General features: G+C 36.5%; 1 protein-coding gene across 9 annotated transcripts in view; it reads right to left on the bottom strand.

Annotated features, from left to right (window-relative positions):
- EYA4 (EYA transcriptional coactivator and phosphatase 4) overlaps window positions 1–24571 on the bottom strand; it is a gene marked incomplete at both ends in the record, with an annotated part of 230504 nt that overhangs the window by 106207 nt on the left and 99726 nt on the right. For all 9 annotated transcript variants that reach the window (XM_079716542.1, XM_079716539.1, XM_079716541.1 and 6 more), the window contains one exon: window positions 17427–17476. In XM_079716542.1, the coding sequence (XP_079572668.1) occupies window positions 17427–17476 (50 nt within the window). The remainder of the gene's footprint in view (window positions 1–17426; window positions 17477–24571) is intronic.

Below are 24571 nucleotides of genomic sequence, written 5' to 3'. Positions count from 1 at the left end.
TTCATCAAATTGTCATTTTAATATGGAACTAACATTGTACACTATACTACCCTTGACTTAAACATACCAGAACAAAGTAGTATTTATTTTTCCACTTCAGTTAAAGAAGGCATTTTGGGGAAAATTGAAAGATTATTTATTTTATATCACTATATGCTCTATGAAACACTATTGTTTAGGCTAAGTCTTTAGGACTTAAAGCCTATGGAAAACATCAATAAAGCAAGGCAGTTAGCTGTTTCATAGTTTTCATTCTCTATCAGGCCAATTTCTGTTTTTCTTTATAAACAAATTATGATGGTCTGAAAGGACTTTTTTTTTTTTTAACTTTTCTGCTTTCAGAATCCCAGAATTATACTTACCTTCAGGTACACTAAAAGCACACGAATTCTAATTTAGCAAAACACTTTTTTTCTCTCTTTGGCCTGCACGATACTAATGCTTCCTTTTACATAAACACATGCACACAATGGAAGTAACAGAAATAATTAAAAAAAGGTATTTGATGCTGTTCTAAGTGCTAAATTCATTACCTAATTTCATGCTCACAGGACCTCAAGAAGGAAGGCATTGTTATTATCCCCATGATAAAAGTGATGACTCAGAGTCATGAGAGGTTAAGAGAAGGGCTTCCCAGGTGGACTTGCAAATGCCAAGGAGCTGGGCTCCACCTCAGACTGTCTGTCTCCAGGGCCTATGCCCTTCACCACTGTACAATGCCATTTCTCAAATATTCAATAAGAATTATTTATTAGCATTGTCTTCTCAATTAAAGGAAGTATCAAATAATTCACCATTCCATAAACCATGCTCCTCCCTAATTCTTACTGGTCCTTCTTCCTTGTTACCCTCTCTCTTATTTCTCTACAAACATGAGATTTTATTATATTTTCAAATGGATTCATTCGATTATTCTTTTGGGCTTAAAGTCTAGTCTTTCTGGCTTCATATGTATGATCCTAATTGTTATTGACAAGCTAATATATAAAGAGCATACTTAGTGATGGCTCAGGATTTTCACACAAGGGATTAATAGGGAGCAACAGCTCGTACTAGTCAAACCTCAACAGCAACTTCATCTTGCAGTGCTCCCTGAATCACTAGACTAAACAGAGGCCAGCACACAATTCCTAATTACAGTCAGAAATTCTCACAGTGCTTCATCAAAATGAATTTGCTCAGGGAAAATTTGACTAAACTGTTCTAGTACACATTTCAGCATCTGTGTTGCTAAGTAGTCTGAATTAAGCTTCTAGATACTTAACTACATTTTCACTTTGAAATGCTTTTTATAATACTGTTTTATTTTATGAATGCTACATTTTTAGAAATCTGACAGGGAATTAAAAGGGCAGGTATTGTATTTAGAGAGTTATTTACTAAATAATGAGCAGCTAATTAAATAATAAAGATAACACAGTAAGAGCCTGCCACTCTACAACTTAACAAAGGCACCAACGTACTTCTCTCTAATAAGGGGAAGTTTTAAGAGTTATCATTAGACATCCTTCTGTGTTATTACGCTGTCTGTGGTAGGTGTGCATTCTGGATCCAGAAAACTACAATGATAGAAACAAGATGTGTGTGTGTGTGTGTCTGTGTGTGTGTGTGTATACACATACACATATGTAAATCCCCCTCTCCCAAGAATACTATAAATACTTTTGAAAAAAAAATATGTTTTGGCTGAAATTATCTAGACATCACTTGGAGCAGAAAGGTCAAGGAAAGTCCTCCCATACACAGTGAAGATGGCTGGTCATAATGGGGTGGTGGGCAACTCCCCAGCTCTCCTCCCTTTTCCTCTTAGTTCACTGTGGTTACTGCTCAAAGGATAGAAAAAGCAGTACATTCTCCTGTGGCACTGCTGCTGTCTGTCATCTTTTCGCTGGGTCTGCTAAAATACTGTGTCTCTGGTATAAGAGAAAGTTATGTAGAAAAAGACCCTCAATCCAAGGCTCCTTATTTCTAGGAAAGCTGAGTCCTGGATTCTGCCACATTTAAAACAGGTCAAGTCGTAAGTCCCCAGGGTCATCTGCATACACATCTTGGGAAGATAACTACCTTTCATTGAGTGTTTACTATGTGTCATACATCAAACATAAAATCATCTAATTTAGTTTTCATGAAAATAAAAGAGGAAGGCACCAGATTTCTGGGGTAAAAGAGGAGAGGAAACTTAAATGTTAGTAAGTAGGATGATGACACTTGAACTCAGATCTTTTTGTGTCTAAAGTCTATGCTTATTTGATACTATTTTTTAAGAAGAGAGTGATAGAACAAAGTAGAAACACTTGAGCTGTGCCCCTCAGTTTAATTCCAAAAGCAAAACTGCCCATATGAATCATTTCAAACTCTTTTTCGACACTCTTACAAAGAGGTTAGAATTGATTAGAACGTATGCCAAGTGAGTGAGAAAAAGTGTACAGTTTAACATAAAAGAAGCAGATGCTAACTGAAGTTGGTTGGAGACCAAATCATAATTTAGAACACCTCAAATGTACATAGAAAAATAACACTGTTAAAAGAGAAAGTAACCAATAATACTTTGTATTCTATATTACTATCCTTAAGTGTGATACCTTTAAACGATGTCCAAGGGCAAAAATGCGAAGTCGATTTTCATGAATTTTGCTAAATAAAGTCCTTATATTGGTGCAGACTGTTTACACAAGGGGGCTTGCATGTAATTTTCTCACTTTTATCTGGATCGATTTTGGTAATGATGTTGTTTTGCACATAATACATAGCTGTGTTTCATTTTTATATGAAATTTTTAAATAGAGAATATATAATCACAAAAACCCCAGAAATAAGTAGATAAATGCACTGCTATTCTGATGTGCAGATTCAGAAACGTAAAAAAACTAAGCAATGTCAGAGAATGAGGCAAGGAATCCTTATGGATATTACAAAATTTGGAAACCCACATTGCCATTTTTTCAGATCTAACTGCCTAATTGTTCCTTCCATCTATGTTTTTCCAGTAATTATACAAACCCCCTCTTTGTATTTTCTCTCATTTAATTTTGTTTAAACTGTGGCAGAACTTTATACACTGTCATTAAACAATTATCTTCCCATCAAAATTATTTTAAGAAACCTACTCTGGAAATCAAACGGGCATGTTGCCAATTTATCCATATAATGTGGAGGAGAAAAAAAAAGGCTGTGAACATTTTTAAAAGTCAGAAAACTACTTTTAAAGCCAGAAAAATAAAAAGTATTGTCATTTAATGGGAACTTTGTTTCATGTCACAGTATAAACTCCTGCCAGAATTCAATGCTATGTAACTACTTATATTTTGATTTTCAGCAGATGTAGTCAAAGTTGACAACATTCTTCTGTGAATCATTAGAAAATATTTTCACTGAAAACATATTCTTGATTTAAAACATAAGTGGTCTCATTTGATTTTTTTTTCTCAGCAGCTTGTATCAACCTGTTTTTAACTCCCTAACTTTTGCCATCTTTCTACACTACACACGGACATCTTGATCTAGTGAACCAACCAGATAATGAATAATATTGAATACCGGTTTTTCACAGGAATCCTCTACTTGAAAGAGGGGGAAAATATACCAAAGTACTTGTTTAACAAAAGTAATTTCCTTCTGTCCCTAATGCTTCATTAGGAATAATTTATAGTTGCTCCAAATTAAATGAAGACTAAATTATAATATAAATACGCTTGGTCTGACACTGACAAAAAATTTGAGCATGTATAAATTATGCCCAGAAAATCCACTAGCAAAGCAAGCTGATTCCCTTCAGATTCTGACCTGGATTTAGCATGACCTGAGTTGTCACTCCTCTAAACAGAAGCCTGAAAGACTGCAGACCTTGGAAGGCACACATGTAGTCAGAAGATAAATAACCATGTAGTGATGCTATACCTTATTCTTATTTAATTAACTGTCATCCACATGCTTTATGATTAATCTGTAAACAAATCAATCGTCCCGCATCAGGTACCAAATGTATCAGCTATAATCACCCTGTGCAGGTTTCTTGTTTATATACACATTTTACAAGTTAACAGTTGGGGGGCAAGATTTTACTAAATACAATTTTAACCTGCAAATTGGCCTCTTTTCAGAAAAGTCATTCCAGGACTTTCTTTAGGAAACCGCCCTCCCATTCTACAGTATGGACAATTTACCCAAGAAAATGTCCACAGTTTCATCGAAATTTTGGACTGTGCTAAAACCAAAGTTTTCAAATAAACCTATAGCATGCATGCAAAAAGAGCAATTTTAGGAGAGAACTTTGAAATAAGAAACACATGTCAGACTCAGAAGTTTAACTCTTACTACTGACGATATCAACAGAAAAGCCCGCTGGGTAAAAGTAACATGAAAATATGAAGAAAAAAATAGCAGTTGGATAAATCTGACTCCCTAAATAAGAAGAACTGGAAACCTGCCCTGATAGTCATTCAGTTAGTGAGGGTTCAACCAACTGATATGCAGGTTCACTTTGGAGGTGAAAATTCAATTTAATGGAAGTCTATTGAATAAAATTCCTTCCTGTAAAAAAGAGGTAACATTATTTAAAAAGTAAAAAACTCAAAATACTTCAAATAAACTAGTTTAAACAACCCCCTTACCCTTCCCAAGACACATAGAATCAATTCACATGGTTTGTAAAACCAGTTTGGTTACTCTCGGGAATTGCAGGGATGGAAAACAAGCATTCCTTTGCTATTCATCGGATTCTTGACCTGAAGATAAGCCTCCGTTTTGCCTGTCTTCTCTTTTTCCCCATTTTATTTAGCAGCCACTCAACTGCTTTAATTAAAAAGGACCCTCAATGCATGACCATGGGGGAAAGGATGCACAAAAGAATGCAATGTAAAGAATGTGGGAGTATATTGCACATGCAAGTAAGATAAATTAATTCCAAAGAATTTCCAATCCCTCTTTAGAGCACTCATACATGAGAAACCAAGGAGAGGTTATCAATACTTATAAGCCCACTATTCCTAATATTCCTCAAAGATCACTAATTCCCCTTGCATGAAGATAAACCTTTCCATAAAGTAAAATTCAATTTTATAAAACTTCATATGCCCTAATACCAAGAATTTGTCAGAAGAAATTCAATAGATTGGAAATGGAATGGAAGGAGTAAAAGGCACTGAACATATAGAAATTTTGAAAATGATTCTGAAACCTTACATTGCTCTTTCCCGTTGTCAGGAAAAGGCCTTGAATTCCGACTCTGGAGCTTACTGACTGTCTAAGTAGCACCTACAGTCAAATGATGTTATTGGGACACCGACCTTGAGTTTTTTTGCTAAGTTATTGATGAGCTGTGTTTTGCTGTCTATACTCTCACTGGATGCCCTTGTTCCAATGTCAAGTGTCTGTGCGAGCCACAGCTGGGGTTAACTGACAGAGTCTATAGAAGAGAAGAGAGCGCTTTTTCCAACAAAGTTGAGTGACTCATTCTGGGCTTCTGGAAGGCTGGATTCCCTAGCGTCATTTTCTAAACCTTGTATTTCTCAAATCTTTTAAAAAATCTCCACGAGACACATATGAATTTTTTAAGATACATAGTAGCCTCCTCTGATTACAATCAGCCATCTATTGGGTACTTGGGGAGCGTGTGAAAACACACCAGGGAGTTTGGGGTTCTCACAGTGACGGGGCTGCTACTGAGATTTGGAAGAAACCAGGTTCCGACGGTCCAGCAATGTGCTGGACAGTCCTGCATAGCAAAAAATTGACTCTTAAAATCCCCTTTGGAGAAACACTGGTGGGTCATCCACACAGTGGGTCATCTAGTCATGTACATACACACCTCATTTTTTCTCTCCACCATGGTTATCAGCATTGCTTCTCTTTTTTAAAGAAACAACAATACCTAATGAGAAACTTACAACAATAACTACCCCAGGAGCACCTCTGCAACATTATGATTAAGACTATGTAAAACTCCATGTCTGAGCTACAGCAGCCGGTTTTGTTTCCTGCTGGATGCCAGGCATGATGCTCCCACGGCAGCTGCTGCAGGAGGGTATGCTGCTCCCTTGGCATTCTGCCAAACCACATTAGTCATCTTTTTCCCAAGCATGATACGTAACATCCCCATTAGTTGGGACTCTGGATCTTCCATCAGAAGAACAGTAGAAAATGAAAAAATGGGTAACACGGGGGAGGATAAATAATACCGGATTATATCACGTCATGTAATAAGACTGGGTGTGTTCTTGAAAAGATGGTATTATTCTTGAGAAGCATGGAATTTCTACAAATTAATCACATGACAGAATGCAACAGACAAGCTCCTATTTAAGTCAAGCCTATAGAATAGAACAATCACTTCCTATGTGATCTTTTGTTTCAAGGAGCATTTTCACATAGTGTTACTTTAAAGATAAAAGTGCAATGTCCCATGATAAAAGTCACCCCTAAGACAGGAAAGAGAAGAAGACACAGAGGAAGGGGAAGAAAGAGGGAAGGAGGGAGGGATGGAGAAAGAGAGATTGATCGTCACATTTTCTATCTCAAAAAGTTTGGTAAGGGCATGATGATCTGAATTAGAGTGACCATACTACGTATCAGGCAAACTGGGATTTTTTGGAAAGTCAAGTGTCTAACCAAAGGGGACACTGGGACAGCCAAAGTAAACTGGGATTGTACTTGGGGCAAGCTGGGATGTAGAGTCACCCTCCTTGCTACAGCAAACAGAGGCCTCTCTTGGATTCGCCCTTGTTTACAAATGACATTTAAGCCTTATCAGCTATAATGCAGCATATCGTGGTGAGAATAGTGTAAAGGCATGAAGAACTTCTCACCAAAAAAGAAACAAAAAAGTAAAAACTGGCTGCTCATTCATTGATATAATAAATGTTTACTGGTTTCCTACTATGCGGCAGGTACTGCGCTAGGTACCAGAACTGGACTGAAAATCTCTAAATGATTCAGACACTTGAGTTGCTCCTATTAGTGGAAAAAAGGATAATTCTACAAAATCTCAGCTATCAAGAAACTTCAAAGCATGTTCATTAGGGTTTAGTCAAAATTCTCGCTGTCACTAAGGTGTACACCATTTTAAGCAATAGCACATTTAAAAGGAAATCACTTTATATAGAAATAATTCTAAAATGTGTTATGATGATAAACACAATTTAACTTTTACTTATAGAATCAAGGTGATCAACACTAATGAGAATCAGTACACTGTACTAAGGGCTGCCCTCAGGGGTTACTAAAGCATACAGGGCTTCTAGCATTAATAGCCAAAACATCCCACATGATTAAGCATTTTGCTTTCTTACATTTATGTTTCATCATTTTCCTGTCTCTTTTTATTGTTACACTGTCACTTATCAATACCATCACTATGCGTATTTGTAATAAGAGCCGTCATTTAAATTCACCTAATATGTAGCAGGTACATCTCTAAGTGTTTTCCCTATATTGCTTCATTTAGTCTTAAAATAACCCCATGGGAGAATATGGTATTAATCCCATTTTTCAGGTGAGGTTATGTGAGGCACAGAGAAGTAAAGTAGCTTGCAACAAGGCCAAACAGCTGGAATCTGAACTCAGGCAGTCTACCACATTTGCCTATTATGCCGTGTAAGCATGCTCACATCCACTTTATTATGGTATGAGCTTGAAAATTAGAGGTATACATAAAGTAAGAGAACATACACTCCAAGTCAGCATCAGAGAGAAGCAAGCATGTGATTTTGGGGGAATCGACTCTATGACACCTAGATTTGTCATCAGGCTTTTTTCTTTCTCTTTAGTTCACAAATATGCCTGCATGTTTCAAGTCTGATGGATAACTGAGTTTGCCAAGTTTGCTGAGCCTTGGAAATTAATTATAGTTACAACAAAAACATTTTATAATATAAGCTTATTTATGTTTATCTGAGGTTGGATAGTTTTCCATTAGAAATTTAGTTTTTTAGGAAAAACAGAGTTTAATTTTGGTTACATGAATTTTAAGAAAATAGAGACAGTTATCTGGCACAGTAAGCATGCCAGAAAGACATCAAGTATCAGGTGATAGAAATTCATAAACTCATGAACAAAGAATCCATTCATCCCTTGGCTTATTGAAAAGCAAATGAGAACATTGTGTAGGTTGCTAAGACAACTGAGATGTGATGATTAAATGTGAGATAATGGCAGAATCCCTGCACCTTTACGAATCAAATGTTTAGAATCTTTACTAAGCCCTCATCTATATTTACAGCTGAAACTTTAAGAGCATTACTTAAAAAAAAAGAAACAAACAAAACAGGCTTCAGGCTTTTGAGCTCTGCTGATGAAGACGCTTGAAGCCTTCTGATCAGGAGAGAGCCCTAGTCTTGGAGAATGTGTGTGGTGTGGCAAAGAGAGGTGTTCCTGGCTGTGGATCAGTCCCATCTGGTAGCAGTGATGAATGAGCTGCCTGCCAGAGACTATTACCAATGAGTCAAGAACAAATATTTGCAACTGATTTATTTAAATTCCAAGTAAATATTTTCAAAATATGGGAAAGACTAGAAATAGTAGCTTTTTTTAGAATGTTGCTATTTCAAATTTGAAACTCTGGTCTCTCTCCATTTTGGCCACACTGTTCTCCCCGCTGTTGCTTGAACATGCCAGGCAGGCATCCATTGAAGGGCCTGTGCATCCCTCAACCTGAAGTGAATGCACTTCCCCCAGCCTTCTTCTTGACTTACTCTCTCATTTCCTTCAAGCCTTTACTTAAATATCATCTGATTTAAAATCACAATCTACTCTCCCCAATACTCCTCATCTTCCCTTTTATCCCTAGAATTGATCACTTTCTAACATACTCCACTATTACGTATGCTCCTGTTTTGTTCACTGAAGTATCTCAAGCTTTCAGACCACTGCCTGACACATGGTTGATACCCAATAAATGGTAACTTTAAGGGAAAGAATAAATGTTCCTATAATTGAACTGCTGAAAAGAAAACTAAGCTCCTCCTGTTTGTTCTCATGTTAAGTCGGCACAACTTAAAATGGGACCCCCAATGTTTCTACTCACATTGAATAACAATTTTAATTATTACTGTGATGCAAAGTAGAGTCTTATCTTAGCTCCTCTGATCCTCTGGATAAAAATCACTAAACAAATGCTACTTTATGTGATGTGTTACTCTGACCAAATTAATTCAAAGCAGCTAACAGTCTCCGGAAAGACTGTTTTAGATGATTAACCATAAAGACTTCAGAGGAACTCAATTTAGTATAGAAGAGGCTGACCAGGAGCATAGCCATTCTCTGGAATTCATCACTAATACACGTGAGGAAATCAGGAGTTTTCTTATTTTTGGAGGACAATGCAGGCTGTCAGAAAGAAGAATCCAGATCCTTCCACTGCCACCATGCCGATTTCAAGCCAAATCCATTATTTCACATTCTTAAGACAAAAAAAAAATAAATACACGATGTAGAAAATTTAGAAAATATGTTTAAACCATGAAAAAAATGGTGTATAAGATTTTCTCCAAAAAATAACCACAATTTGCTAAATGTCTCTCAGGCCTTTTAAGTAAGTCTCACTGTTGGTTTCCTTGCCTCCATGGCACCTGTGCCATGGCTGATCTGTCATCGTAAGTACAATTTTAATAATATTATTATCTGATCAGAAATTCAGTGGTGACCTCCTAATACCTGAAAGAGAGGTGGCCAAAATTTCAAGTTTGGACTACAAGTGATTGATGGCTGACTGTATTTCTTTAGGTAGGTTTGAGAACTGGTTTCAAAAGAAAGAAAGTCCAGACCTAGATACTCATTTTGGCAAATTTACCTTCAGAAAAGTAAATAATTTAAATTGCAGTATGAAGAACATTCATCAATTATCTAACAACTGGATTAACCGCAAGAAATGGAGAAAACAATTTCTATTTGGATTGGTTTTTGAGGGCAGAAAAGGAGATTGGGTTCATTGAATAGTAACTGGTCAGTTTGAGGATGGGGACAGGAAGGTCAAAAATTGGGTAGAAGGGTTTACAAAAAGAGGTGAATGGAGCTCCTTTTACTTTGAAGTCTGGCTGCCACTCCACTTAATGCTCTTGCAAGAGATCTCTACTTTACAGATCATAGTTTGTAGACCCCTGACCTAAAATCAAGGTCCAAATCTCCATACTAGTGAAACAGATAACCAGTGAGTTACATATAATCAGGGAAGGAGCAAGTGATATATGCTGGGTTACATAAGATGAAGGGCTTGGGGAAGGGATGTTGGATGAAATAGGTGGGTTGTATACTCTGGGTAGGGAAGAGGTAGAAAGTAGATGGCACCTGATGGGTTAGCTGCTCAGCATCCTTTTCTTGGAATTTGTTCTCACCACTGATTCATATGCTCCTAAATGTGCCTCCTGAAAGCCACTCTGATACCATTCCCTTCCATGGAAATTTGGAACTGAGATAAAGAGAAAGAGAGAGATTCTCTTATCTGGGTGTCTGAAGAGGTAAAAATTACAATATCGGAGCAGTGTCACATGGATATTTTCCTCCTATTGTGGGTCCTGCAGAAAAAAATAAGACTGAGCAGCCATCCAACCATCATAAAGAGAGAGAAAGACACTGAAGCAGCCAAGCAGTGAGGACAGGAAATCCAAGCCAACCACAATCTATGCGAATTTACCTATTTTCCAATCTCATCGACTATTTCTCCATATGAATCAAATGAGACTACTCAACAACCATCCATAAAAGATACCTTTCAATTTCAGTTTCTAGTCCTTTTTTCCCCCTTAACCTCACTGTGGATTCTCTTTCTCCCATTTCTTCAAATCTTATCTCTCCTTTGATACCCAGCTGTAGCCCTAAATCTTCCATGCAACTCTTCCTAACCACTCTGGCCCACCGTGTTCAGAATTCAGGCTACACTCTGGTGTATCACTCTTGACTATTCCTCAGTGAAATGAGCTCATCTGTAGAGCTAGCAGGGAAGTACTCTCCTAAACAGATGCTCTCAGCTAACTAACTGCACAGTACACAAATATCGTATTTTACTCTAATGTCTATGTAGGTAATGGTGACAGGAAAAGGGAATGAAAATCAAGGTACCTATGTGACTGGTACATTTTTTTTCTGGAATTTACTTTCTAGGGACCATGTTAAATTCAAGAACTCTTCTGTCAATCTAGAGCTAAAGGAAGAAAATGAAATGGGACTCAATGAACATCTAACACACCAGAGTAAGGGCAATAAGAGAGTGGATAACAGGTAGCCCAAGTAATCCTTGACCTCTTATGGACAGCAATTAGGCATGAATAGTACATGTCCTTATTTTTACCTCTTGCACACACTTTCACTTTTAAAGTTATTTGTTCATGCTTCTGTGTATACTCTAAATGTCTACTAAATACTGTGTGTCTAATAACGAACAATCCCATATGGAAAGTGTATCATTTAAGAAAGGCTCATCCCACAACCCGGCAGACTAGAAAGGCAAGGTCTATATCCAAGGAAGCCATAGGGGATTTGTTGTATTAGTTCAGAGGCGAGGCGACAAGAGCCTGAACTTCCATATTGGCAGTGGGAAGGGGCAGGATAAAGAGATTCAAAACACAACAGAGGAATATTAAATACAATTTGATGACCAACAGGATTTGGGAAAGGAAAGAGAGAAATAAGTCAAGGATTATTCTGAAGTTCTGAGTCAGGACAACTGAGAGAATTATCACTGGAAAGAAAAGATCCTGGGGGATGGAAAGTAATCATTCTATACAAAGGGAGTTTGAGATGGCCAAGAAAAATCCCTAATAAAATTACATTAGGACTTTGTGGTTACAAGAGAAGTTACAGGAGAGACTGCAAGCTGGATTTGCGTATTTGGAAGTTATTCATTCACTTAACGGGTATGTACTGAGGACCTGCTTTGTGCCAGGCCCTGTGCTATATCCTAACGTTACAACGGGGAGCAAAAAAAGCAGAGATGATCCCTCACTTTGTGGAGCTTATAGTGTAGTGCATGAAGCAGTCATTAATCAAATGAGGCAACTGTGAAGGAGAAGGCCATGAGGCCCTGATGACGGTGGGACCGGAAGCAGCAAAGGCTGCTCTGTGGAAGGAGTACTGAGCACAGAGCTGAAGGATGAGTTGAAATTCATGTTACCATGGGGAGCAAAAGAAAGCAGAGATGATCCCTCACTCTGTGGAGCTTATAGTGTAGTGCATGAAGCAGGCATTAATCAAACGAGGCAACTGTGAAGGAGAAGGCCATGAGGCCCTGATGATGGTGGGAGTGGAAGCAGCAAAGGCTGCTCTGTGGAAGAATTACTGAGCACAGAGCTGAAGGATGAGTTGAAATTCATGTTACCATGGGGAGCAAAAGAAAGCAGAGATGATCCCTCACTCTGTGGAGCTTATAGTGTAGTGAATGAAGCAGGCATTAATCAAACGAGGCAACTGTGAGGAGAAGGCCATGAGGCCCTGATGACGGTAGGAGTGGAAGCAACAAAGGCTGCTCTGAGGAAGAAGTACTGAGCAGAGATCTGAAGGATGAGTTGAAATTCAGCAGGTGAGCAAACCTGGGAGGGGGAGGGGAGTGCAAGAGGGGAAGGAGCAGTCCAGCCTCTGTGGAGGGAGGAGCATGGCGTCTGTAAATGCAGATCTTCTTACAGGGGAAGGCTGATTGACACTGAGGCTAGAGTAATAGGAAGTGGCCAGAGCATTCTAGACATGGTGGGCTACGTCAAGAGTTGTGAACAGAGATTATATGTGAAAAAAAAAAAAAATGAAATGGAAGGAAAGCAAAAAATGATCAAGAATAAAATCTCGGGATCTGAAGATAGTCAATAATGTATTACTAAGTCAAAGAAATGGTTACATAATTCCATGGACTATACAGTTAGGTTGTGTTACTGAAAGAACCTAAGTTTATTGGAACTACATCTTGAAATTTTCAGGTTTGAGGAAATGTAACCTGGTATTAATAACTTTTGATGCTTCTTGGAGACAGAATTTTGGGCTAAATGGACCTCTAATTTGACTCAGTGAAATACAATGTGTGTTTTCACCAAGGGGCCCTCAGCTTTCACTGCTATGAAAACAATATAGCATTTAATTTTTTGACAGGCAATTATATACAGATAAACATTTCAGGCTTCTGGAATTATTGCAATAATTTTGCTAGAAAATAATCATGTATAACTTAATACTTTAAATATGACACTGTCATATCATAACTATTTACATAAGATGAATTAGTTGCATTTTTTAGGCTTTTACACATAAACATTGAATAGATAAACTTCCTGAGGCTCACTTAAATATTATGATATTAAACTGAGATTAATTCCAATGCTTCCTTAAAAGCTGGAGATTTGTTCTGCCTTTCTCTTGGTAGTTGTAGTTAGTATAGACTAGGGTACCCTCACCATTACTCACAGAATCTTTTTTATTCTCCATGTGCAAAAACTATCATCTTAGCTCATATGTACCATAAGTACTTCCTCTATATATACTTTCATATTCTCCTTTAGATCTCTTTACTGTAATCTTCTGGCAATACTGCAGCCACAATGAGACAGAGCAATCATAGGAAAAGAACTGGTATAATTCCCAGAAGTCACTTCACAGCTCAATTTCACCAAAATTTTTATTTCCGTTTACTCCTTAATTAACAAAACAAGTATATAACAAAACTGGCTGATTTGAGTTTTATCTCCTTTCTAAGTTCTTGATCTCTTCTTGGTGAAAATGCTCTAATAGTGGCCCAAAAAGGAAAAAATAAAGAGAAACAGAAGTTTACCAGAGAAATCATTCGGGTATTATGGGGACTATTTTATATATAGGCACTCTAAGATATTTGCCAAGAATGCAATTAAATAATGAGATAAATTATTTCCTCACCTCATAAATGAAGAGTTAAAAAAAAAAGTGAGACTCATAGAAACTTCTAACTTCACTCCAGGAAATATCTATTATTTTAAATTAAACAAAAACCATGTATTTTCAGGGATGGCTCATGTTAGACACAAATCTACACAAATAAAGTCACATGAATATAGAAAAAAATCAACATAAAAATGATAATTCAGATTTTGTTTTAAGATGGTCTGTCTAGTAATAGACTTAATTTTAGGGAAAGGTAAAGCATGAGAAATATAAATTTTAGTTTTCTCATGTACCCATTTGAAGGTCAACATGGGTTTTAAGAACAAAGGCCAATAACACTACATTCTCAACATGGCTACGACACAGATGAAAGTAAAAAAAAAGAAGTACATTTAAGGAATGTCAGTTTTTCCATGAAGCACATTCTATCCCTTTCCATATGACATCAAGTTCAATACAGTCTAATGAAACTGAGAGAATACTGTCCCTAATGTCTGACTTTCAGTATATACACATAATATTATTTCTAAGAAAACATTTGACCTTCCTTATATTGTATGGGTTTGTAAATTCTCTTTCTTCTAATCTACCAGTCACATCTGCGGGCCAAGCATCTCTTTCCAAAAGAGGAATTAAGGCCAAGCAAGACAAAGAATTTGCTGATACACATATGTCACTCCAAAAATTTCCCTGGCAAAGTTTCCACACCCAATTTAATTACTTCCCTACTGTAAAAACACTTTCCATCTGCATTTATTCTAATCTTTTCAAATCCAAAACCAACATACTATAAAGCTAGCTAAATAAATGAATGATATTAGCTTTAGGTTCCAAGTGAGGGAGCATTTTATAAGGCAGTGGGTCTCCAGCTCCCATGCATTTTATGCTGATACCATATTTCATTTTGAGCTTAGGCTTTGCTTTTGTTTGTTTTTTTTGTTTGTTTGTTTGTTTTGTTTTTGCGGTACGCGGGCCTCTCACTGTTGTGGCCTCTCCCGTTGTGGAGCACAGGCTCCGGACGCACAGGCTCAGCGGCCATGGCTCACGAGCCCAGCCACTTCGCAGCATGTGGGATCCTCCCAGACCGGGGCACGAACCCGTGTCCCCTGCATCAGCAGGCAGGCTCTCAACCACTGCACCACCAGGGAAGCCCTTGAGCTCAGTTCTTTACTATAGATTTGTTTAGAATAGAATTACCTAGCCCCAGGCCTTAACTCTCTTTCTCTTTCTCTCTCTCCCCGGCCCTCCCACACACATATACACACACACAGAGGGGAGGGAAGGAGGGAGGAATGGGGGAGAGAGAGAGAATATATGAATGTTTGTGGTTCTTAATGATCAAAAAAGAATGTACCCATACATGTATATGCTAAAGTAATGCTGCCCATTATCTATAATAAAGGCATCTTCATGTTTTTTCTGATTGTTTATAAAAACTGAACCTCAGTACATGCATATAATAATTATTAATTTTGGCATCCCTTGATTCGTTGACTATTCAGTAAGCTATTGTATCCTTTTTGTGCAAGATGTTCTGTAGCGTATCTTTATTCTCTTCTTGGTGTTCCATCACTGCACAGACTTAATGCCATTTTGCCACTCCCATACCTAATATCTGTGAATAAATAGAGAAGCCAAGAATAGCCACTTCTTTTTGTTACTGACACTATGAGGGTGTGGAGGTTGTCATTTGCACCATAAATTAGGAGAAGGGACCAGACACTATCAAAATGTCTGGGCAACACTGAATCAATAAGTGATTCTAAGTTTTCTTGAAGGCCTTTCCATCTCGGGTTTTTATAAACAAGGGTGCTTTATGTGTTTGTTTTTTATATCACAAAGCTTTAGAATCCTTAGAAATTGATTTGCCTAATTTTACCCATATATTGCAGATTAGGAAACTTTTAGAAGCAGTTAATCCATAGCAACCAACTAGTAGTTTCCAAGAAGTCAAGACACTTTTCAATTAGTTTTTATTATATAATAATAATATATAATAAATATATTTAAAACAATCTTTTAAAAACAACTGTTATTTATCTTAAAAATAAAATTGCACTTTTAAGGCCATATGGGTTGGGATTTGCTAGATAAATGAGAATGATCTAATTCCAGGTTTAAATACATTGAGATCTGAATTCTCTTTTTCTTTTCTAACTTACTGATATAAATTGAAAACACTGAGTCACTTTGGTGGCTTTCTGCTTGTTTAAAATTTGTTCAAGCACTAACACTATCTGTCCAAAAATCCTGAGGGGCCTAAAGAGTAAAACATTTTGATATACAATATTAATAAAAAGAATATAATTATATGTTCTGTTTTCCCTACTAACCCTCAAGACCAGCTATTTGCAAAGATTATCTAATTAGTTAAACTGTAAGTCATAGGTGGGTTTCTCATATAGGTCAGCAAAATGGTCAAGAAGGAAATGTCCACAAGGAATAGAGCTTGAGTCTCCCCTCTCCACACATCCTGGAATTCCTTTGCTTTGTAGGAAAAAATTAATGGTTCATCCATTTCCTAAAGCTCCAATAAGCTAAAAGTATTTGGTTCTATTTTGATATTGAATCGTAAAAGACAAAGATCATATGTCAAAAATCCTATATCATATTATATACTTTTGATGATCCAAAAGAAAAGACCATACACAATCATTTCACTATAATATATATAGGAATTAATTATAAGAATATCATATTATATAAAACAAAGGAAGATTTACTCAAACTGTGAATGGACTGTATATAGTATATACTTGCTTTCCAAAAGGAAAATATGGTGGTCATTAACATTTTACCTAGCTCTGTATTGTTTTACTATACCAAGAGAATCACTACATACATCATAAGCTGCAGCAAGTAGGACAAAATAAACTAACACCCATCTCACCATTAAACAAATTTCTTAATGTAAGAAGTTAAGCTATATCATTTATATCATATGAAGGATATGCATTTACTATTGTTATGATATTTAAAATACTTTTACTTACCAATTTAAAATTTTGAAATAAAAACAATGAGAATGTATAGACCTAAAAATGTCTGTTAGGCATCTGGTCCAACCACAAACAACTAAATGGGGCTAAACTCCTATATGTAGTGGCCTGACCACTTTAATTCATCATTTCTTCAAGCTCTATATAACCATAAAGAGAATGCCAAGTTAATTTTTATCTTTTCTCTTTGATGGCATTCTCAAAATCTAGCAATGTTTGATTGAAAAAAAAAGGTAGATTTTTGGTAAACACAGATTTAAGAGGCATTCAGTTTCTGGCAAAATTTCAAATGTGAATACGTTATAAGAAGAGATTAGAAAGAAAAATGAGGGTGAACTTAAAATAATGGATGCTAAGGGAATATATTTTCCAGTGTTCCTAGAGATGTTCCCACTATTGTTCTTTAAAGTTGACTTCAATCAGTGCCCTTTTTATTAATACTATGATTAATGGCATTCTAGCCAGTCTAATGTGTAATTTCCATTCAGATAAGTTGTTAAACTCAATGTTTTAAAACACAGTTGTATCTGGAGTCCAATGTCTTATTAGTTCTCCAAAACTGCAATTTCTCTTAGTGAAGTCTTGGTCCCTATTTTACTGTACCTGGAATTCTGGGGTTCTGGAACATCTGATTCTGTGCACGTTTTCTTTACCTGTAAGAAAAGAGTACTAGTTAGTCTCATATGAAAATACAACTTCCTCATTCAGGTTCACACACTTGTTAAATTTAGAGTGGCTACAGCTCTGCTCACCAAGATCTCTATAAAATACTCCCCACATTTTACAGCAGTAGCATGTGGTATTAAATAGTGTATTTCATTATTATCCTATGAACAGCTGCCAAAGGCACTTCCCTAGACTCCATTAGTATGTAAAATGTTCAGCTAAAATAGCTTGGGACTAGCTTAACTAGGAACAAAGAAACCAAAGAACCAGGTTTCCCACTTAGGAACTGGAAAGTCATACTGCTCTCAATTCACTAAGAAATGTTTTTCCAGTTGATACTGCTTCTGTCTCCTACTAAAGCACACAATAATAAACACCAGGTTCTGGGGGCAAAGCACAGTGTTAGCTAAAACATTCATATATTAATTTTCATTTTCTCAATCCAGTGGCTGTATGTTTTATATATTTCTCAGCATATCAATTAAGTTTTGGCATTGTTCACAGACATCTCATATATATTTAGAGTATACTTTGCAGACTGTATTTCACCTTTGTGGTTTTTAACCCACAAAAGGTAAAGAATGAAAATAACTTATACTTTTAGGACACGCTATCCATTTCTGGACAAAAGTGTGTGATACATCCTCTAAAATAAGGTAAAGCACACATCCATTGCCTTTCACAATTTAACTTCAAGCATAGATAACTATGTCTGATTATTATGGTCTTAATGGTACATTATATGTAAAGTAAATTCCGTTTCAAAAATTCCTTAGTTAATATGGATCATAAACAGTATACATTAACAAGTCCATTGTCATACACTCTGGGTGTTCACATTGCCATGGTCTATTTATGCAACCTACAGAATCCAAGGCACTTTAACCTCTAATATGTAGCTTGGAAGTGAAAATAAGTCTACTGAATATACACCATGAGTATACTACGTAAGTGTGAACTGTGATACAAATGGCATCACTTAAGAGTAAGTTTTAAATGTTAAAGATACAGCATTGTCTTTCCAGCTCACAAAGTAACTCTTTCCTCTTCTGACTTAAAAATACAAATACAAAAAAAAAAAGATCCTTACACTTTCAAAAATCCACGTTTTTGATTTCAGTTCTAAGCCTAGATGTTTTATAATTGGGGAAATCAAGTATTTGCTTGACTAACTATACTCTTTTTTGCATCCACTGTATACATTCATACAGTATGAAAATAAAACTGGTTAGCAAAGAAATTATTATCTCTGTCCTATTAAGTAACATCTATGCTCTTAATATGAAACTTAGCACCAAGAGATGGAAGGGTGAAGAAATATTTTTGAGTAATTAGTTTAAAAAAAAAAAGAAGAGGGAAAAAGGAAAACTTTTCTTAAAATGTAAGCATAAAATTCACTATGAAACCCACAAAAGTCCATTAAAAATTCCAAGAAAAATAACAAAAAGGGAAGGACACGATAATAAAACCCTTCTTACCCACTGGTTCTTTCCTATGATTCATCACCAGAAACTATATGAACTGCCCAATGAATATGTAGAGATCACCTCAAAGTGAATGTCACTTTCTGAAAGACTATGATAGCTTGACTTTGGGACTGACTAAAGGAGCTCCAGATCACACAAGCAAACTAGACAGATACTTCCAAGCAAGAGTCAGAATGAGACAAGCTTCTTATGGTTTAAAAAGCAAAGATTTTTAAAAATCTTTAATACCAATGGCTTTACAAAACATCTTTCTCCAAATAACTAACCAGAAAGTTCTTATTATTTTAATTTATTCTTAAAGTTGTAATTGTAATGCCAGATAACACAATTATTGATTACTTACTATCTAGTTTGCACAGTCCCAGATTCATAGCTTATGCTTAATAAGAATATGATGAAAGATTGAAGTAGATATAGATATTCTTTTAGATATTGTTAGAACTTTGCATTCTTCAAAGTAATTCTTTTTTGGGGGTTTATTCATTTGTTCATGGTCGAATGAGGGAAGAATAATATTTAAGATACCATGACTACTATAGGAGAGGTCTATACAGTGAGGTTGATGTTCAGAGGACAATCTATTTATTCAGAGGCAAGTGACTTCTGAGCTAAGTCTTAAAGGACATAGGCTTCAAAGATGAAATCTGGAAAAAAGTAGGTACTTCAACGTCATGGGGTTTGTCAGAGGAACCATATTATGAAGACCTTATAAATGGTAAAGAATTTGGAATTTAATCTTTGGACAATGAAGACCGATGAAGGATTTTAAGAAACAGACTGGGTAGAGATGGTGCAGGAGGTAGTGTGGAAGGGGACAGGCTGAGGACTGAGAGACAGATAAGAGCCTAATGCAGCAAGAGGGAAAGTATACATTCCATGAAAGCAGACATGGCATTGATCTTGTATAGCACTAATCCTTAGCTCCTTGCCATGGTCTGAATGTTTGTACCCCTTCAGAATTCATATGTATAATCCTCACCCCCCAGAATTAGAAAGTGGGGTCTTTGGGAGGTGCTTAGATCATGAAAATGAAGGCTCTACAAATGGGATTAATGCTCTTACAAATGAGACCCCACAGAGCTCCCTAGCCCTTCTACCATGTGAGGACACAGTGAGAAAAAGTCACTGGCTCTAAACCAGGAGGTGGGCTCTCACCACATACAACCATGCTGGAGCCTCCATCTTGCGTTTCCCAGCCTCCAGAATGGTGAGAAATAAATTTCTGTTGTTTATAAACTACCTGCAGTATTTTGTTATAGCAGCCCAAATGGATTAAAAGAGTCCCCAAATACTAGTTCACTAAGTGAATCATTCAATCCATCAGTGAGAGATGGTGAAGACCTGAATTAAGACAGGAGCCATAGGGAGAGTTGAGATGATGTTTTTGATAGATACTTCTAAGACAGAATTGACCGAATATTGTAATTGATTGAAAAAAAGTATAAAGTAGAATATGATCTGACCTTTTAATCTGTCCTTGCAAAAACTTTGGTAATACCAAAGATCAAAAAAAAGAGTTAACTTATGACTTTTTAAAAATACTTCAAAACCCTATCTTTCCTCTGAATTGATGGAGAAAAGTTAGATGATCATTAAGAAACTTGTTTTGCAAGTTCTGATTATGCAGAGACGTTAATCACAAGTCATGCAAGCTCCAATCATCATGTTCTATTCTGCCTTCCAAAAAGAAGAACTGGTAAGAATTATCCTACCTGATGAAAAGACAACCTACAGAATGGGAGAAAATATTTGTAAATGATGTGAGAGACAAGGGCTTAATCTCCAAAATATACAAACAGCTCATACAACTCAACAACAAAAAAACAAACAACCCAATCGAAAAATGGGCAGAAGACCTTAACAGACATTTCTCCAAAGAAGACATACAGATAGCCAGTAGGCACCTGAAAAGATGCTCAACATCACTAATTATTAGAGAAACGCAAATCAAAGCTACAATGAGGTACTACCTCACACCAGTCAGAATGGCCATCATTAAAAAAGTCTACAAATAACAAATGCTGGAGAGGGTGTGGAGAAAAGGGAACCCTTTTACACGGTTGGTGGGAATGTAAGTTGGTACAGCCACTATGGAAAACAGTATGGAGGTTCCACAGAAAACTAAATATAGAATTACCATATGATCCAGCAATCCCACTACTGGGAATATACCCAGATGAAACTATAATTCAGAAAGATACAGGCACCCTTATGTTCATAGTAACACTGTTCACAATAGCCAAAACATGGAAACAACTTATCCCATTGACAGATGAATGGATAAGGAAGATGTGGTGTGTGTACACACACACACATACACACACACACACATGTACACACACAATGGAATACTACTCAGCCATAAAAAAGAAACAAATAATGCCATTTGCAGCAACATAGATGCAACTAGAGATTATCATACTTAATGAAGTAAGTCAGAAAGAAAGACAAATACCATATGATATCACTTATATCACTAAAATATGGCACAAATGAACCTATCTACAAAACAGAAACAAACTCATAGATATAGAGAACAGACATGTGGTTGCCAAGGGGGTGGGGGGAGGGAACAGGATGGACTGGGAGTTTGGGGTTGATAGATGCAAACTATTACATTTAGAATGGATAACCAAGGTCTTACTCTATAGCACAGGAAACTATACTCAATACCCTGTGATAAACCATAATGGACGAGAATATAAAAACATGTATATGTGTATAACTGAGTCACTTTGCTGTACAGCAGAGATCGGCACACCATTGTAAATCAACTCTACTACAATAAAAAATAATATATAAAAATTTTAAATAAAGAAACTTGTATGTTCACAGTGTCTTGGTCACAGAATTAGAAGCCAAATGGAGAGTTTTACCTAAATTTAAACACACTGTCCCATTTGAGAGATCAATACTTCATTAAACAGTGGCTGCTGAAATATACACACTATTAAAGGAAGACTATTCTTACAAAATACATAGAATTTTGTCTTTAATGACCACTAATTTAGTTTTGAATTTGTTTTGAATAAAGCTGAAACAAACAGGCCAAGAAACGAGGCAGAATTTCATGCCCATAATTTAAATCCAAATCTTAGTTTTCATAAGACACACAAGGAAACGAGCCAAAAATATGCCAAGAGAAAAAAGACAAATAATGTTAAATGCATTTAATTGGTGGCAAAAATGTGAATTTTAACCCTACTTAATGTTATAAAAGTACATGCAAAAATCAAAGCAAGATGAAAAAGAATTAAGAGTTTATTTCAAGAAAATAACTATTAATACGTAATGAAGATACAAACATCAAACACTGAAATTTTTGAATGAATGAACAACAGCTAAAATATTGGAGTGTTTATCATATGCCAGGCACATGCTTAGGTAGATACTACTTTTTATCCCAATTCACAGATGATGATGCTGAGAACTACAAAGAACTACATAATTGCTGCAAGCAATTATGTAGTAAATTTTAAATCCTGATCTATGAGGGCATTTTAATGAGTAAATGTTAAAAAACTAAAATTCATAAACATATAAACTAATCTCTCTAAAATGAAGATCAAAACATCTTAATATTTAAAAGTTCAATTTTTAATATTTCATAATGATAATTGCTGCCATTTATTAAGTATTCTTTTCCACTCATTGTACTGGACTATATATATGTAATATCACTTAATCTATGAAGTCCGGAGTGATGGATGAAATCCTCCTTCTACAAATGAGAAAACCAAGGCTCAGAGAGGTTAAGCAACTTGGCAATGTCCCACAGCTAGCACTAACAGGGACAGAATTAGAACTGAATGCTCCACAGCAAGCCTTTCTCTCCGATGCTAGATTTGCCAGTTGCTTTTATCAGGTTGTTTTAAAATTAAGAGTTGAAACTAGCATTCTGGGGAACAATTTTTGACGCTACTATTTACTTCTTGCAATATATTAACCATCAAATAAATCTTTTAAATTAGACTACTGAAGTAACCTTTTTTTTAACCAAGCACTAGTAACATGTACCAACACCCTAACAAGTGCAAAGATGGTCTAATGCATAAAACAACATCCATTTTGTTGTCTTTGCTGTTGTTGTATGTCTGAGGTATCAGGATCCACTCATTCAACAAGGCTTTACTGAATGCTTTGGGGTTATGAGGCGCCCTTCTAGGCACGGCGATGAACTAGACCTGAACAGTCCAGCAAAGTAGACAGTAGACACACCGTGGCTATTTAGAACTTGAAATGTGGTTAAGTCTAAACTGAGATGTGCTAGAAATGTAAAAGGCACATGGGATTTCAAAGACTATGTATGCAAAAAAGGGAAAATATCTCAATATTTTTTATACTCATAAATAAAATGATATTTAGGTGTACTGGGTTATAATCACTTCTTTTTACTTTTCTAACAAAGCTAAAATCACAAGTGGTTTGGACTATATTTCTGTTGAACAGTGCTGACTTAGATGAACAAAAACCTGCCTGCATGGATCATGCATTCTAGTGGAGGAGATATAAAGTAAAAATGTAAACAGATAAGCAACGAATATAAAGTCAGCAGCAACGATTGCCAAGAGAAAATGAAGCAGAATAAGGGGTTAGAAAAGACTGGTCAACAATATTACATTAGCTAGCCACTTATAAAAAACTGATGTTCTTATTTCACAAAACCATTCACTCTCTAAATTTTTTAGGCTGTTATGTACATGAGTAATATAAATTGTACTTTTTAAACAATTATAAAGAATGTGGGATCTGGTATTGAGAATAATGAATATTTCCAATGTCTGGAAAATATATGTATAAAATATAATCTCTAGAATGTTTTGCATTATGACAATTATATTCAAGTATAAAAATCAACTTAGGGCTTCCCTGGTGGCGCAGTGGTTGAGAGTCCGCCTGCCGATGCAGGGGACACGGGTTTGTGCCCCGGTCCGGGAAGATCCCACATGCCGCGGAGCGGCTGGGCCCGTGAGCCATGGCCGCTGAGCCTGCGCGTCCGGAGCCTGTGCTTCACAACGGGAGAGGCCACAAAAGTGAGAGGCCCGCGTACCGCAAAAAAAAAAAAAAAAAAAAAAAAAATCAACTTAAAATTTTTCACATTTTATAACACTAGGTACTTTGAGAGGCTTACAATCTTTTGAGGGAAAACAGAATTAACTCGTAAAAAAAAATTGCAAAGAAAAACCAGTTTCTTTTATCCAATCCACCATCTTCTAAAAGAGCTGGAACCAACTATCCCAATTATTTTGTAATCTTGCTGTTTATAAATCCTGAAACATTAATGATAATAAAAAAAATGTAGGACTTCCCTGGTGGCGCAGTAGTTAAGAATCTGCCTGCCAATGCATGGGACACAGGTTCAAGCCCTGGTCCGGGAAGATCCCACATGCTGCAGAACAACTAAGCCCGTTTGCCACAACTACTGAGCCTGTGCTCTAGAGCGTGCGAGCCACAACTACTGAGCCCACGTGCCACAACTACTGAAGCCCGCCACCTAGAGCCTGTGCTCTGCAACAAGAGAAGCCAACGCAATGAGAAGTCTGCGCACTGCAATGAAGAGTAGCCCCTGCTCGCCGCAACGAGAGAAAAGTCCGC

This window comes from Hyperoodon ampullatus (assembly GCF_949752795.1).
Source record: "Hyperoodon ampullatus genome assembly, chromosome: 12".
NCBI lineage: Eukaryota > Metazoa > Chordata > Mammalia > Artiodactyla > Ziphiidae > Hyperoodon > Hyperoodon ampullatus.
The sequence above is the reverse complement of the archived record's forward strand: the minus strand, read 5'-3'. Positions and strand labels throughout refer to the sequence as shown.